Genomic DNA, 17500 nt, shown 5'->3' on the forward strand with positions numbered 1-17500 from the left:
ACAGTATGCGTAGTACAAGTAAAGTAGATGCTTTGACCCCCCCTCCTTTTTCTCCGCTAGTCTCATCCGTTGTTATTGTTGCTGTGGGTTAGTTTGAGTCTAGTTCTCCCTCTTGTCCTGTGTGATGTCATGTCTTTTCATGTTGATCACTTTAATGCACTATAAAAGTTAATACAAAATAATAATAATAATAAAGTGGAGAAATTGGTATCTCTTGGCTTTCTTTCTCCCTGTATTGAATATGTTGCTCTCTGAGGGACTGAAACCAAAACCTGTGGTTTACCGTAAATGGTTTCGACAACTGAATGTTTTTCCTGCTAACTAACTCCACTGTAGCTGTGCTGCTAACTAACTCCACTGTAGCTGTGCTGCTAACTAACTCCACTGTAGCTGTGCTGCTAACTAACTCAACTGTAGCTGTGCTGCTAACTAACTCCACTGTAGCTGTGCTGCTAACTAACTCCACTGTAGCTGTGCTGCTAACTAACTCCACTGTAGCTGTGCTGCTAACTAACTCCACTGTAGCTGTGCTGCTAACTAACTCAACTGTAGCTGTGCTGCTAACTAACTCCACTGTAGCTGTGCTGGAGATATCTACTAACTAAATCCACTGTAGCTGTGCTGCTAACTAACTCCACTGTAGCTGTGCTGGAGATATCTACTAACTAAATCCACTGTAGCTGTGCTGCTAACTAACTCAACTGTAGCTGTGCTGGAGATATGCACAGAGCGCTTGTTTATTCAAAGTTTATTCAAGTGTAACTTCATCCCCAGGTCTGACCCTAACTCCACCCACTGCAGAGGGGATCTCCGTTTATTCTGACAAATGACGTTGTCATGTGAATGTTATTTTCAGTTAGGCAGTCAGAGGACCTCCATGGGTCTAGGTGGGGTCCTTGAGTTAGCACTGGAGCTGCGTTCGTTAGCACAGTGAGCTACTGGAAGCAGAGCCGTATGTGACAATAAACGACCTGTTGAATGGAGATCCTGGACAGTGGGTCATTGTGGCCCTGACAGTATCAAAGAAGTAAACAACAAAGTCCTCCCTGTAACTTGAGCTCCTTTCAATATGTCAAACACAGCTGTGGGTAACGTTAGGTCAGTCGCACACAGCTGTGGGTAACGTTAGGTCAGTGACACACAGCTGTGGGTAACGTTAGGTCAGTGACACACAGCTGTGGGTAACGTTAGGTCAGTGACACACAGCTGTGGGTAACGTTAGGTCAGTCGCACACAGCTGTGGGTAACGTTAGGTCAGTCGCACACAGCTGTGGGTAACGATAGGTCAGTGACACACAGCTGTGGGTAACGTTAGGTCAGTGACACACAGCTGTGGGTAATGTTAGGTCAGTGACACACAGCTGTGGGTAACGTTAGGTCAGTGACACACAGCTGTGGGTAACGTTAGGTCAGTGACACACAGCTGTGGGTAACGTTAGGTCAGTCGCACACAGCTGTGGGTAACGTTAGGTCAGTCGCACACAGCTGTGGGTAACGTTAGGTCAGTGACACACAGCTGTGGGTAACGTTAGATCAGTGACACACAACTGTGGGTAACGTTAGGTCAGTGACACACAGCTGTGGGTAACGTTAGGTCAGTGACACACAGCTGTGGGTAACGTTAGGTCAGTCGCACGCAGCTGTGGGTAACGTTAGGTCAGTGACACACAGCTGTGGGTAACATTAGGTCAGTGACACACAGCTGTGGGTAACGTTAGGTCAGTGACACACAGCTGTGGGTAACGTTAGGTCAGTGACACACAGCTGTGGGTAACGTTAGGTCAGTCGCAGACAGCTGTGGGTAACGTTAGGTCAGTGGCACACAGCTGTGGGTAACGTTAGGTCAGTCGCAGACAGCTGTGGGTAACGTTAGGTCAGTGACACAGCTGTGGGTAACGTTAGGTCAGTGACACACAGCTGTGGGTAACGTTAGGTCAGTGGCACACAGCTGTGGGTAACGTTAGGTCAGTCGCAGACAGCTGTGGGTAACGTTAGGTCAGTGACACACAGCTGTGGGTAACGTTAGGTCAGTGACACACAGCTGTGGGTAACGTTAGGTCAGTCGCACACAGCTGTGGGTAACGTTAGGTCAGTGACACACAGCTGTGGGTAACGTTAGGTCAGTCGCACACAGCTGTGGGTAACGTTAGGTCAGTGACACACAGCTGTGGGTAACGTTAGGTCAGTGACACACAGCTGTGGGTAACGTTAGGTCAGTGACACACAGCTGTGGGTAACGTTAGGTCAGTCGCACACAGCTGTGGGTAACGTTAGGTCAGTGACACACAGCTGTGGGTAACGTTAGGTCAGTGACACACAGCTGTGGGTAACGTTAGGTCAGTGACACACAGCTGTGGGTAACGTTAGGTCAGTCGCAGACAGCTGTGGGTAACGTTAGGTCAGTGGCACACAGCTCAGGGCGACTGCAGAGCGACACCACGTCGCTAGCTTTGCCTCGTGTGCACAAAGCGCCCGAGCTCAGAAGCCGTAGAGCGGGGAAAAGTTAGGAGAATAAACGCTTGTTTATTCAAGGTTTATTAATATTGCGTGGCCAAATTGCACCAAATCCGAAACAGCACGTCCTTGGTTCCCCAGCGATACACCCGCCAAATGTGAAGGAGATCCGTCCAACGGTTCTTCGAGATATGCAAAGGACACAGACCGACACACAGAGATTCCTCACTTTATAGTCAGATGTCAGAAGGTGTTTTAGGGTAGCATTTTTGAAGTGAGTTAGTACAAAGCGTGGTGGTTAGGAGGTACCTAAAGCAGCCTGCCCTGTGTGTGCATGTGCTGTGTGTTTGAATAGTGGTAATAATATAAGTGGTATATTGGCTCACCGCTTTCTGCAGCTCTGTATCTGTTCTTTTGTGTGCCTCTGTGACAAAGAGAGAAAAAGCTCATTACTGTACAGCCACTCATATTTACACAGACTGTAGCGACAGACAGACATACACACATGCATTACATATTGATTCCAAATCTACATTTTACAAATGCAGATGCAGACATACACACATACAAGATTCACACACTAAAGATATTCAAAATATCTATCGTACATCTTAAAAAAAAAAGAGTAAAATAAAAGTTAAATTCAAGCACTTTTAAGGTACCTAAACAAAAAATTTCCAGACTCTCGAAGCCTTTGTTAGCCTAAATTGTTACTGTAAATGCAATTGCAAAAAATAAACTTTACACTTTCTTTATACCCACAGCAATCATCAGTTTATTTTACCAGCTGTACATATTAACTTTCACCGTATGTTTTGATCATGATTATTTAATGCTTGCTACTTTCCAGAGTAACGGATCTACCGATGGCTTATCTAGCTATTCTAGCCTTCTTTAGCGTGTCATTATTTTCAAAGTTTCATTTGAAAGACCAGATTATGTTGAAAATCAAGCACCTTTCAAGGAGTATGTTCAAATTCAAGCCTATGAAACATGACGGTTAGAATCAAGCATTTTCCAAACTTTCAAGACTTTGCACGAACCCTTTAAGTGTACAACCATATCATTTGCTTTCTCTCTCTTTCTCTCTCTCATGCACACACTCTCTCTCTCTTTCTCATGCGCACACTCACTGTCTCTCTCTCTCTCTCTCTCTCATGCACACACTCACTGTCTCTCTCTCTCTCTCTCTCTCATGCACACACTCACTGCTTTCTCTCTCTCTCTCTCTCTCATGCGCACACTCACTGTCTCTCTCTCTCTCTCTCTCTCTCATGCACACACTCACTGCGGTCTCTCTCTCTCTCATGCACACACTCACTGTCTCTCTCTCTCTCTCTCTCTCTCTCTCTCTGTCATGCAAACTCACTGCGGTCTCTCTCTCTCTCTCTCATGCACACACTCACTGCGGTCTCTCTCTCTCTCTCTCATGCACACACTCACTGTCTCTCTCTCTCTCTCTCTCATGCACACACTCACTGCGGTCGCTCTGCTCGATGAGGCGCTGGCAGTACTGGAAAGCCTTCTCTCTCAGACGCTCCTTGGGAGGAAGCAGTCGGCTGGAGGAGGAAGTAGCCGAAACCATGGAAACCACCGAACCGTCCACCTCCGACCGGTCATCTGCAACACCGGCAGTAAGAGATCACGATCCAAAACCTTTTCAGAGCGAGACGATTACCCATCATAAAGGTCTACACATCATGTATTCTCTCTGGGGTTTGATATCAGAACTCCTGCAGTTTATGCAGTAGATCAGCAGATGGAGCCGGTGAGCCACTGCTGCATTGTCGCTGCCAAGAGGAGCCCATTGTAACATCGAAGTTTGGTCGAGGAATGCTCTGTTGTTTCAGAGATGACTTTGAGTTTCAGGAAGGTTTGTGCTACAATAAAGCCTCATCGATTTCACTGTACAGCATTTTAAAACCAAGCCGGCAGCTGCTGCCGCAGTAATAGGGAGCAGAAGCATTAACTGAATATTTGACGTATTTGGCATTTATTTATTTCCACCATGACAGGAAGATCTGGCGGTCGTCTGTCATTTTCACATACTGTAGGTAATAAATAATAGATTATGACAGAATTTTTACGACCAACGAGGAAGTCTAACGCAACCTCTGCAGAGATACATGATGGGAGACTTTTAGAACAGGGGTTTTCAAAGTCTACGCCTGTGGGCCTCCCCGGAGACAAAGCTTGGAAAAAGGCGCCCCCCTCGCTCAATTCCTGGATGCCTATAGGATGATGATTATGTTATTTGATCCCATAGACACTCAACAATTGAGCCAGGATAGCCTGATATTGCTGTTTGACATACTTCAGACTGCACCAAATAGCCTACCAGCTCAGTGGCCTTGTGGTCTGAGTGTCCGCCCTGAGACTGGGAGGTCGTGAGTTCGATCCCCGGCCGAGTCATACCAAAGACTATAAAAATGGGACCCATTGCCTCCCTGCTTGGCACTCAGCATCAAAGGGTTGGAATTGGGGGGTTAAATCACCATGTGATTCCCGAGCGCGGCGCACGCTGCCGCTCACCGCTCCCCCAGGGGATGGGTCAAATGCGGAGAACAAATTTCACACATTGTGTGACAATCAGTGGGACTTTACCTTTACTTTACATAAACAGGCCAAAAACTGTAAAATCCCACCCCCAAAAAACAATGGTACTCTATCTTTGAATCTCTTTAACCAACTCACACACGTTTAGGCTATTCTATGTCATCTTTTGATGTAATAACAAATGTAATATTTTTCCACTTCCATTCACTGAGCCTCCCCTGAAACTGTCTGGAGCCCCCCTTGGGAGGCCCCGCCTCCCACTTTGAAAACCTCTGTTTTACAATGGCTGCAACTCTAATTTGGTCCCCTTCCTTCAATCAAACCTTTAAAAAAAGGGTTAAATTAAACGAGGAAACATTAGAAAAGTTTGAGACAGTAAAGTTGTTTGCAGACGCAGTTGGCAGCAGCCCCTTATTGAAGTGAGAGAAATGCTGATTTAGATGCAGTTTTGAGAGAAAACGCCATGCTGTGTTCAGTCACATCCAGAAAGAAGAAGAAGGCTGGAGACGAACAACAGGATCATCTTAGTTAAGCAGCCTGCAAACCACAAACAGCCAATCACAGTCAGACATCTTGAGAGTAAACGGAGTGCCTAGTCACTGCTCAGATAGCTGATTAGTCAGTCGCTGCGGCGGCGGCTCGTGTTTATGTGTTCGTCAAGAGATTTGTGGGAAGACAAAAAGGCGCATACACAAGTGGTAGTGCAGTGAAAGGTCACAGGTTAGGATTACTGGTTAGAGTTTGTCAGATTGAGCATGGTTATGAGTCACAATCATATCGGGTGTTGTGAGGTGACCTGTGACCAGAGAGGGAAAGAGCAGACTGGAGAGTTTACACACACACACACAGACGCGCGCACACAGGTGCGCACAAACGCGCACACACACACACACAGACGCGTGCACGCACGCACGCACGCACACACACACACACACACACACACACACACACACACACACACACACACACACACACACACACACACACACACACACACACACACACACACACACGCACACGCGCACACACACACACACACACGCACGCGCACACACACACACACACACGCACACGCACACAGGGGCAGGCCCACAGAACACAGGTATCTTACCAGCAGAGTGAGAGTGGGAGAGGGAGAGACTGAGCTGTAACCTGCTTGCTGGAGATGATGAGAGCACAAACAGGTCATCTGATATGGTTTGCAGCCTTCATGTTTGTTACTTTGAGGCTGATTTTCCTCAAAAGACGAAACATAATTCTTTCATTATATACTCATTTTCCCAACAACCTTTTTGAAACGTAATTTATCCAGGGAATATATGAGGGGCCTAAGGAAAGGGCGGTGTGGATAGGATTGTTCATTAACATTGGCAACTGAATGCCAATAACTGGCCATTCACTTCCTTACTCAGGTGTTTTTAAATAAGGATCTCTTTGAAGAGGAGTGATCAGTAGTACTCAGGTGTTTTTAAATAAGGATCTCTTTGAAGAGGAGTGATCAGTAGTACTCAGGTGTTTTTAAATAAGGATCTCTTTGAAGAGGAGTGATCAGTAGTACTCAGGTGTTTTTAAATAAGGATCTGTTTGAAGAGGAGTGATCAGTAGTACTCAGGTGTTTTTAAATAAGGATCTGTTTGAAGAGGAGTGATCAGTAGTACTCAGGTGTTTTTAAATAAGGATCTGTTTGAAGAGGAGTGATCAGTAGTACTCAGGTGTTTTTAAATAACGATCTCTTTGAAGAGGAGTGATCAGTAGGACTCAGGTGTTTTTAAATAAGGATCTCTTTGAAGAGGAGTGATCAGTAGTACTCAGGTGTTTTTAAATAAGGATCTCTTTGAAGACGAGTGATCAGTAGTACTCAGGTGTTTTTAAATAACGATCTCTTTGAAGAGGAGTGATCAGTAGGACTCAGGTGTTTTTGTCACTTGACTCTGTGGCTCTATGACAGACGGCAGCGACCCTCAGTACGAAGGTAATGAGGCCGTGATCCGCAGCAGATGTGAGCTCATACCCATGTCCGCTGCGGCGTTGCCGTTGGCAACGGCGTGGTAGGTGAGCAGCCAATGACGCAGCATGGAGAAGGAGTAGACGTTCATCCACTGGTCCTCAGTGAAGCTCTGGCCCACACACAGCACAGTGAAGAAGTCCCCCGACACCGTCCCATCCAGCTCTGCTATGGGCACCGGCTGAAACAGCAAACAGACAGGTGCAAACAAACACATTCAAAACCATTTGTTTCACTATCCCTTAAAAAGATGGAAGACAATATTTAAAAGCAGCAAAGTCTGACTTTGAGCATTTGACCAGAGCATTTATATATTTTATTATTGTTTTTTTTACAAATGTCCATAACAAATTCACGTGACAATAAGAAGCCAATAAAAACATGTAAAATGTTTCACAGACTGAACATAAATACATGTTGCTGACCTGACGTAACCTGGGCCCTGTGAAGAATCCTCCCGAGGATGTCCCGCCTCCCTGCTGGATGCTGGCATAACGCAGCCAATCAACAAGCTTCTTACTCATGAGGTTCACGTGATCTGCAGCCAGTCAAATGTTGAGAAAGAACGAGATAGTAACTCTTCCTTTATATGCACAGTTTAAAAAAACAAACCGCATGTACTTTAACTCTCCTCGACTGAACCCAACTGTGTGTGTGTGTGTGTGTGTGTGTGTGTGTGTGTGTGTGTGTGTTACCTTCAGTGAGGCACTCTGGGCTGTGTGTGAGGACGGTGTTGAGGACCGGCAGGGTGTGTGTGAGCGAGTTAGCAGGTCCCTCGGACGATCGGCTGTCCAGGCTGCGAAGGAGCTGAGCGCAGAAGGACGAAAGATCACTTGTGGAACCTGTCTGTAGGGGAGAGATAGAGAGAGCGAGAGAGAGAAAGAAAAGGAGAGAGAGAGAGAGAAAGAAAAGAAAGAGCAACAAAACAGGAAAAAGTGAATAAAATCATCTTAATACTTATACTTCTCTCAGCCTTTATAATGGGAGCTTATGGATACAGTCTCAGTGCCTGATGTCAAAATTCATTCTCGCTTACTTTACAGGCAGTACTTTTGACTAAATTCACACATTTTAAAAATGTGATGTTCACACCACTTTAAACATAAATATATTCGACATCAAATCCTTCAGCTACATGCTCTCACCCAGAATGTCAAAATATAAGCAATGTGATCATTAGTTTTTGAGATATCAACATTTGTTTGACACTAGTGTTCCACTCTCATTTCCAAATGTGCAGCAAATCTTGGCGTTTCAAATTGGTCCTCAAGATGGCGCCGCAACAGTTGTGTGACATCAACAGAAATCTATGAATACCTTTTTGCCCTTCATTTCAGCCTTCTATAATCTTTTTCATGTATGGCAGGGCTGTACACAGCAATGAAAAACATCTGTCTGTGCTATAAATGCAGTAGCATACGTGCTATTCACCTTATGTAGCCCCGCCTACTTGACCCAGTTGTGTTATGACTTCCTGTTCAAAACACTGTCTGTTTTACCTGGGCCCCGTTCCAATACCCATACTTCCATACTATTTAGTAGGCAAAAAAAGAATTAGTATGTCCCAATACATAGTATGTCAGATGCAGTATGCCAAGAGTACCAGGATGTTGTACTACATCAGCTCCTATTTCGGAGTATGCATCGATGCATGCTGCGCCAGCCAAACTTCCCCACAATCCTTTGCGCAGCGGAAGTTCTTCTTCTTCTAATGTTTTATGGCGGTTGGTAAACAACTTTTTGTGCATTACCGCCACCTACGGCGGAAGTGAGCAAGAGGTCGGAGTTCAGGAAGCTCACGTGACTACAGATGTAGTGTGTCCCAATAGTATGCATTTTGCATGCATGCTACACACTACAATCCATACTTTGTGAGGGCAGCGGCAGTACATACTACAAGAAAGAAGTACAAGTATGGGTATTGGAACGCAGCTCTGGTCACTAGTACTGTACTGTCACAGGAAGTGTAAACACAATAGGAAGTAACTGGCTGACCCCTGTGTTGGAACATAAGGTGAATAGAGAGGCAAAGTGAACGTCACTTCCTGCTTCAGCACTGTACCAGAGATTTTCCCATAGACATTTCTATGTGCTAAATGCTTATAAAAATAGTTTTACTTGGTCAAACCAAACATTCAGCTATATTTAGAATCGGGAGAGACCATATAACATTTCACTCGTACCAAAACAAAAATTGTCATTTTTTTTTCTTTACACCCGCATTAATGTTATGCGATCTCTCCTGTTTCTAAACCGTTTGGTTTGAACAAGTAAAACTATTTTTATAAGTATTTTACTAAATGTCTATGGGAAAATAAATAGCGGATGAAAATCTCTGGTACAGTGTTGAAGCAGGAAGTGACGTCCCACTTTTTCTATACTGTTTTGAAACACATTTCTTGTTAAGGTTGGGATTTTGTTTGCCCTGTATGCAGCAATAATGTCCTTTGCCAGTCACAGGCCTGTTTAAGTGATGAACTGCACTACTTGTGGTTGTTGTTAGAGATGGTAACATACATTTTATACATGCGCTACAATTGTATGGCCTGTGTTATCAAGCTCTGTAGCACCAGTGCTAGCCTAAGTGATATCAACCTCTGTAGCACCAGTGCTAGCCTATGTGCTATCAACCTCTGTAGCACCAGTGCTAGCCTATGTGCAAACAAGTTAACGTGCAGCCCTGTATTGATATAGTGGTAAATGAGGCCTAATAACGTGACTGTGTGCTCCTGTATACCTGTGACAGCAGTAAGGCAGAAGCATAGCTGTTCAGTGGGCTGCTGCTGTCCTGGTTGTAGTTCAGCTCCTGCCCAGAGGGGGGCAGCGTCTCCCTGAGCACCGATGAGCTCAGCACCTGCAGCTGCTCCACAGAAGAAGACAGGAGGAGGGATAGCAGCCTCTTCTGAAGCTCTGAAGGCAGCCTGGGGTTATAGAAGACACATGCATGCATGCATGCATGCTACATATTAAATAGCAGAAATAGACAGGAATGATCTACATCGGGGGTTTTCAAAGTCTGAGACTGTGGGCCTCCCCTCGGACAAAGCTTGGACAAATCCCCCCTCCCCCAATCATGATTATGTTATTTTGATCCCATCAGAGCTCAAGCATTGACCCAAGATAGCCTGATATTACTGTTGACATATTTCAGACTACACCAAATACCTGGAACAGGTTGGTCTGAAGGCATGTATTTGTTGCTGACCCTGAGAAAACAAAAATTCCCCCAAACTACTGTATCTCTTTAACCAAATCATTATATTTGATTATTATTCAATTATATATGATCTCCTTTTGATAACTTGTAATAACGAATAAATAAATAAAAGTATGTTAACTTCCATTCACTGAGCCTCCCATGAAACGGTTTGGAGCCCCTTTGAAAACCTTGGATCTACATAATGTATTTATTTACCTCAATACAAAACACTATTTAAACATTTGTCACCAAGTCCTGTTCTGCAATGGTTTTGCTTGATCTGGCTTATATTAAATGTCAAAATGTTCAGAGCCTAACCCTACTAAAAGTAAAAATGCATACAAAATAAGAGAAGTACAGTTGGTAAAGACAGTGTGCTGTGTTTTGAGAACTACCTCTAGAATAATTGTGAAGTCTGATGTGAATAACAATAATTTTCATTGTCAATTAATCTGTCAATTATGTTCTTGATGAATCGATTAGTTGTTTGGTCTATAAAATGTCAGCAAATTGTGAAAAATACTGATCAGTATTTCCCAAAGCCCAAGATGACGTCTACAAATGTCTTGTTTTGTCCACAACGCAAAGATATTCAGTTTACTGTATGGAGGAGTAAAGAAACCAGAAAATATTCCACATTTGAGAAGCTGGAATCAGAGAATTTTGACTTTTTCCTTTAAAAAAAATACTCAAACCGATTAATCGATCAAAATAGTTGGAGATTAAATTACTAGTTGAATGACAACTAAACCATTAATGGTTGCAGCTCTAGATGGCATAGAGTTCAGATACTGAGAGACAGCTGAAGACTGGATTAGTGAAGCCATAAGATCGTTGCTATTTGAAAGAGTAAAGGAGGAAGGAAGGAGTGCAAGTACAGAAATACGTAGAAAGAGAAAAGAAATGGATAAAGCAACAGATGGAAGTGGGATAGGAAGCTATGAATGAACAAATCTAAGCCCTTGTTCACACTGGACACCGAACGTAAGTAGAGCTGAAGCTACGCTTCTTTCACACAGACAACCTACGCCTTGCCTTGCCTCAACCCACGCCTACGCCGAGCTGGGCGTGAACCTGTTACACGCTTTTGCGATCACACCGCACGCCTTTTGCACGCCGAACCTGGAGCCGAGTCACAAGCGCCTCTCCTCTCTCCCGACTGTATTTTTTCACGTGTTGTCCAGAATTGTCATGGGTAGCCTCTAGGTAAAATAAATCTGATATATTTAATATTCTATTGATGCTGGATATGTATAACCATGTCTGACTATAGTCTGACATTTTAGAGAGGTGATCTTGCAAGAATATGTGCTGGCACAACAACATTGTCCATCTTGCTTCTTCGGTCGCTATTCTCTCTCATGAAGATTTGTTTGCCGACAGGGAGAAAGCCCCACGTGATAGCCACCCGTCAATCTCTCTCTTGCTCTCTCTCTCTGCTCAATACTGTTGTAGAAACTCCATTTTATTTTGAAATTCAGTTGACTTTGCCATTTCCCACGGATATTGTCGCGTTTTTCTTTCATGGCTTGACAGAAAAGCCTGCCTGCACGCGCCTTGTCCGCGTGAAAATAGAACTCTCGCCTATTCGATAAAATCGGCAAGGCACAGGCAAGGCGTGGGTACACGCAGGGTTCACGCTCAGGCGCCCGGTGTACACAGCCTCGTTGACTAAAACGGACGCCTATTTAAAAGCGTGGGTAAAGGCAAGGCATAGGCAAGGCTTGGGTCGCCGGTGTGAATTCAGCCGAGGCAGGCACAAGCTGAACTGACGCCTAACCATTCACACAAGAAGCCTTCTCTTTTCCTCTCAGCGCCTCCTCGGTACGCCTTGAACGCACCCACAACTCCCATTGACTTCATGCCTGGCAGCTTCAAGCTTCACGTGTCATGGAAAATAGGACAGAATCCTGAACGATCGCTTGAGCAAGGCGCGAGCGTGGCTTCAGCGTGACACGCGCGTGGGTGGTGTGAATGGCTTTGTTTGTTAACAGGGACGCCTAAATGAAACTTGTGGGTTCAGCGTAGGTTGAGCGTTGTTTCGGCGTATGGTGTGAACGGGGGCTAAAGATGTGAAATGAGCAGATTTAACGCAGACTGGCTGGGCCATTTCACATGTCTTACGTCCTGGTGTACTTGGTGGCAGACAGGATGAGGTGCAGCCTCTGCAGGGAGTCGATGGTCTCGTGGCCAAACTCCCTCCCCTGGAGCAGCTTGGCTAATCTGCTGTAAAACCTCTGCAGCTCGGACTCCTGGATCTCTCTGAAACACACACACACACACACACACACACACACACACACACACACACACACACACACACACACACACACACACACACACACACACACACACTTGTACTTACCTAGCTAGCACTGTTTACATAACATGATAACGGCTGCAAATGGTAACAAAGAGGTAATAACATAGAGGCAGATGAACACCATTGTATCTTCAAAAAGGCACGAGGAAATAATGTTGACCATCACAATAAAGCACCATAACAGCTTGCAACAGAGATCTTGTGCCCTGTTCTGTTGTCTTTTTAACGGTAAAAACGGATTATTTTTTATCCTGTAAAGCGTTGGATGGACACCAGCAAACAGCTTTGATTAACACACAAACTGCACATTGACAATGTAGGTATTTAACGCTAGTTTCTTGAATTGCCTGGTGCAGCAGGCTAGCTAACTTAGCGCCGCAGAAGAAACGTTAGCCAGTCATGTCAGCTGGGGAGAGAAACTGGACACGAGTCACACAAGAGATAAGCTTTCCGCTTATGGTTTCTTACCTCGCTTGTTTAATCAAACTCTCCGAACCGTGAGAATACATTTTGGAGAAAAGCCACCAACAGAAAGTAAACAGTGCGCCAGCTAAAGAGGTCCGGACATAAATCACGTGACCGTTACTTTAGTTCCGCTTTTATTACGGGAGGTTCCTAAAGGCAGTGTTCTGCGCTCCTCCTCTGTCTCTCGGCACACGCAACAGTCAGTCAGTGCCATGGGCACACCCCACTGCAATGCACTTGTTATTTCCATTCACCCTCACACCGTCCGCCTCCTCTCTCTCTCTCTCTCTCTCTCTCTCTCTCTCTCTCTCTCTCCCTCCCTCCCTCCCTCCCTCCCTCTCGCTCTCTCTCTCTGACTGTCACTCTCTCACTCACACTGTGTGAGGTCGGGGCGTGCAACTTCTGCATGAACGTTATTTCTCTTTTGGATCATGGAGACAACTTGATCACAAGTTCAACGAGTTTCGAAGTTCAACAGCCTGCTTCTTTGGATTATAAAAAAAGGCAGCAAAACCAAGCAGCAAACAGGCTATCACAGGCTCGACCCCCCCCCCGACTCTTCAAACCCGCCGCATCTCAGGTAGGCAAACTAACCTAGTAATTGCGTATCTGCGCTTAGGGAGCTGATCTAGACTGCACTGTGAAGAATTGACATTTAAACGTGCGCCGAGCTGAGTGGAAAAAATGAGAAGATCACCTCGCCGCTTTATCTCCTCACCTCACCGGATAGCCTACAGATATTCAGTCGCAATCACAATGTTTGCCGTCTGGAAAATAGTCCGTTTAATAGCCTACTATGGCGTTACCTGGTCGGTGATTGTCATTAGGCTAATTCAAATGCAAATAAATTTTATTTCCAGAAAACCAATTTATTTTATTTATTCCTTGCATAGGCTCCAGTTTGCAGTGGTATGCAACAAATTATCCTACAGTCAAGTATTTTTCGGAGTATCTAGCCTATAGCCTACTTGTAGCCTTATTTTATTTTTATTTTATTTCTGTCAACTTTCACTTTTACTCCAATACATTTTCCAAATAAAATGTAGGCTACTGTAGCCTACTTTTACTCAACTACATTCCCCCTAAGCATCTAGCTACAAAGCAAAATCTGGAGGAATGGGTGCATGTAATCTGGGTTATAATGTGAGTTTTGTGGGGGTCTCTAATAACTAATCTAGAGAAATGCGCGGGCTGGGGGGGGGGGGGGGGTCGGTCAATTCGAGTGTTGGTTACAAGAGGGAGACAGACAGACAGACAGACAGACAGACAGACAGACAGACAGACAGACAGACAGACAGGCAGACAGACATAGATAGCCTATGGATTTATCTAGGTCTACCTAACATTTAGCCTAATGCCTGCCCATACAAGTGCACAAACTGCACACAACTATCCAGCAAATGAAAAACTGAGTTTTAGGTGACTTTCCTCCACTGCATCCTCGCTGTCTACTACACACTTGTTTGATAATTGGTGTCAGCTGCTGTTTATTCTAACAGCATGAGCAGATGAGTTTATGAAGTTGTGCCAGCGCCTTTGGCATTCCTGTGGCATCATGGTAAATTGAGAATTAGACGCTTGGAGTAATCCAATAGCCTGACTGACCTCTATCATCGGGTCGTTATCTGGCATTATCAAAATGTTCTGGACGCCAATTATCAGACAATGGGATCCAGTGAGAGAGAAGGACAAATGCAGAGAGATCACTTGTAAGAAGGATTCTTCAAGGTCAATGTTTTTCTCCTTTCTTTCCAAAGACTCAAAAGGACACAATTGTTTCTTGCAGAAATAAACAGATAGAGAGAGAGAGAGAGAGACAGAGAGAGAGAGAGAGAGAGAGAGAGACAGAGAGAGAGAGAGAGAGAGAGAGAGAGAGAGAGAGAGAGAGAGATGCATGCAGGTCTACTTGTGATGTGATGGTAGGCTACTGTAATAACATGATAACGCAATGGCATTCAAATTGAATGCACATCAGCCTCAACATCTGCAGACATTGAACACAATCGTTATTCTGCTTAGGCTTAGTCATTGTTATTATTAGGCCTACTATTCATTGATCTGTGGTCAATGTGGCACGAATGGTGTCTTTTTAAATGTTACTTCTCTATTGTGGTGTAGTCAGAATATCTCATGCTCCTCTCTGTGAATAAAGAGATTTGAGGAAAACTCCTCGATGAAGCCTTTCGCTTTACAAATATTATGCACAAGAAAGATTTGATTTGATTGGGATCTTCTCGAACAAATCACACATATACAGTAAAATGACAAAGACAACATATAACCATAAACAATGAAGTCAAACATATACCGTAACATGACAATAAAGACAACATATAACCATAAACAATGAAGTCAAACATATACCGTAACATGACAATAAAGACAACATATAACCATAAACAATGAAGTCAAACATATACCGTAACATGACAATAAAGACAACATATAACCATAAACAATGAAGTCACACAGTCTTCATCAAAAAACAAACAAGGAGTTTCGAGAAGGGGCAGAAGGAAGCAAAAGCTAATCTAGTCCTGCCCCTTCCTTACAATATAATAACATTAAAATATAAATCTTTTACAACAACAAAAAGAAGAAAGAAGAAGAGAAAAATAAATAAATAAACTAACAAACAAACAAACAAACAAACAAACAAACAAACAAACAAACAAACAAATAAACAAATAAATAAATAAAAAGAATAAACTATTGCTACCTTGCCTTCCAACCAATGTGCATGAACTCTTGGAAGCTGATAGAAAAATCATCTGTGTTTGGTGATTTCTGCTAAAACCCATTTGTTTTTCTATACTAGTAAAGATGGTTCTTCTGTATCGCGTCCAAGAGTAGCTGCATTTCTTCTTGCTTTTTAAAATCATTCATATTGTGTGCAAACTGCACATAGCTGCCTTTAGAGCAGCTATGTGCTATGTCTCTCTCTCTCTCTCTCTCTCACTCTCTCACGGCCCTCCCTCCCTCTCACCCCCTCTCACCCTCTCACCTCTCTGCACCTCTGTCTCTCGTTCCTCTCTTCCGTGGACAGAGCCCTGATATCAGATTCCTATAGGCTTCAGCTATTCTGCTGGACAATGGAGCCTTTATGATGGTCTGTACACCTGAACCAATCATATCTGCCCATCTGCCAGCCGGCTAGCCAATCCCAGTCCGGCAAAGCCTGGGCATAGAAGTGCTATAGGGTCAGCTGCCTCTGCCTCCTTTCCCCACTCATTGTTTGAATTGTGTAACATGAAGGTAAAACATCTAGGAAGGAGGTATTATTATTATTATTATTATTATTATTATTATTATTATTATTATTATTATTATTATTATTATTATCCAAAGATTAGATTTGATTAGACCCTGCCAAACATAAGCATTATTAACACAGTTGAACACAGTTGAACTCCTGAATCGAATAGAATCGAATATAATCGAATGGAATGGAATGGAATGGAATCGAATGGAATCGAATAGAATAGAATAGAATAGAATAGAATAGGACTAAGAGGGAACGTCAGGCCAGTTGGCCTCTGGCTGGACTCCATGAAGGCATGGTTTCATATCACTGGCCAGCAGATATAAATATTACATATTGTTTGTCCGAGTTGTCCATTTGTCTTGCTTCTAATAAAATAAGTGTGTGTGGGGATGGAGATGTGTTCAGTTCTACACCATGAGAAGCAAAACATTTCCCATGTGTACAGTTTTTTCCCCCACGGCACTGGCCAGCAGACCCCACCGGGGTCACAAGATGGAAAAAGTCAGGACTCACTCACTAACCTCACTCATCGAAGTGTAGTGAGTTATAGTGCGGAAAGGGGACATAGGATAGGACGGTGGTAGAGAGTCGGGATTTTGGGGGGGGGGGGGGGGTAGGTGGGTAGGAGGAGTCACTAGGGGGATATGGGTGGTGGTGGTGGGAGCCAATCAAATGGGAGCTCCTTTGGTGTGTGGATCCATCCTTTTCTGCTGCTGCTGCTGGTGGTGGTGGTGGTGGTGGTGGTGGGGGGGGGGGGGGGGGGGGGTGTTCTTAAAGCTATGTGCTTGGTTAGTATAGTATTGAAGGTGGGCTCATATCGAATATTTTGCAAGTCTATTCCTGTTTGACATTGTGGTTTCTGTCTATCACAAACAGTTGTGTATAGGCTATCCATAGCAGAACCAGTTGGATTTCTTTTGAAGGTTTTAATTTCATGGTAGTGCAGTGCCTGTTCACTCTGCTGCTGCACACAGCACTGTTCACTCTGCTGCTGCACACAGCACTGTTCACTCTGCTACTGCTGCACACAGCACTGTTCACTCTGCTGCTACACACAGCACTGTTCACTCTGCTGCTACACACAGCACTGTTCACTCTGCTGCTGCTGCACACAGCACTGTTCACTCTGCTGCTACACACAGCACTGTTCACTCTGCTGCTACACACAGCACTGTTCACTCTGCTGCTGCACACAGCACTGTTCACTCTGCTGCTGCTGCCCACAGCACTGTT

General features: G+C 44.3%; 2 protein-coding genes across 3 annotated transcripts in view; one reads left to right on the forward strand and one right to left on the reverse strand.

Moving 5' to 3' along the window:
- ap5z1 (adaptor related protein complex 5 subunit zeta 1) overlaps positions 1-13090 on the reverse strand; it is a 22909-nt gene extending 9819 nt beyond the window's left edge. Inside the window, exons 1-9 of one of the 2 annotated variants that reach the window (XM_083649145.1) lie at positions 13006-13090; positions 12339-12476; positions 9753-9936; positions 7711-7861; positions 7441-7553; positions 7022-7196; positions 6122-6169; positions 3934-4074; positions 2841-2878 (exon numbers count right to left, since the gene is read on the reverse strand). In XM_083649145.1, the coding sequence (XP_083505271.1) occupies positions 2841-2878; positions 3934-4074; positions 6122-6169; positions 7022-7196; positions 7441-7553; positions 7711-7861; positions 9753-9936; positions 12339-12476; positions 13006-13046 (1029 nt within the window). In that variant the 5' untranslated portion in view covers positions 13047-13090. The remainder of the gene's footprint in view (positions 1-2840; positions 2879-3933; positions 4075-6121; positions 6170-7021; positions 7197-7440; positions 7554-7710; positions 7862-9752; positions 9937-12338; positions 12477-13005) is intronic. The other variant, XM_083649146.1, reaches the window with a different exon arrangement.
- A 313-nt stretch (positions 13091-13403) lies between these two features.
- Positions 13404-17500, forward strand: part of LOC310788528 (caspase recruitment domain-containing protein 11-like) — a gene marked incomplete at its 3' end in the record, with an annotated part of 27720 nt that continues 23623 nt past the window's right edge. Inside the window, exon 1 of the mRNA XM_083650066.1 lies at positions 13404-13582. The remainder of the gene's footprint in view (positions 13583-17500) is intronic.

The sequence above is a fragment of the Poromitra crassiceps genome (genome assembly GCF_964638095.1).
Source record: "Poromitra crassiceps genome assembly, chromosome: 13".
Taxonomy (NCBI): Eukaryota; Metazoa; Chordata; class Actinopteri; order Beryciformes; family Melamphaidae; genus Poromitra; species Poromitra crassiceps.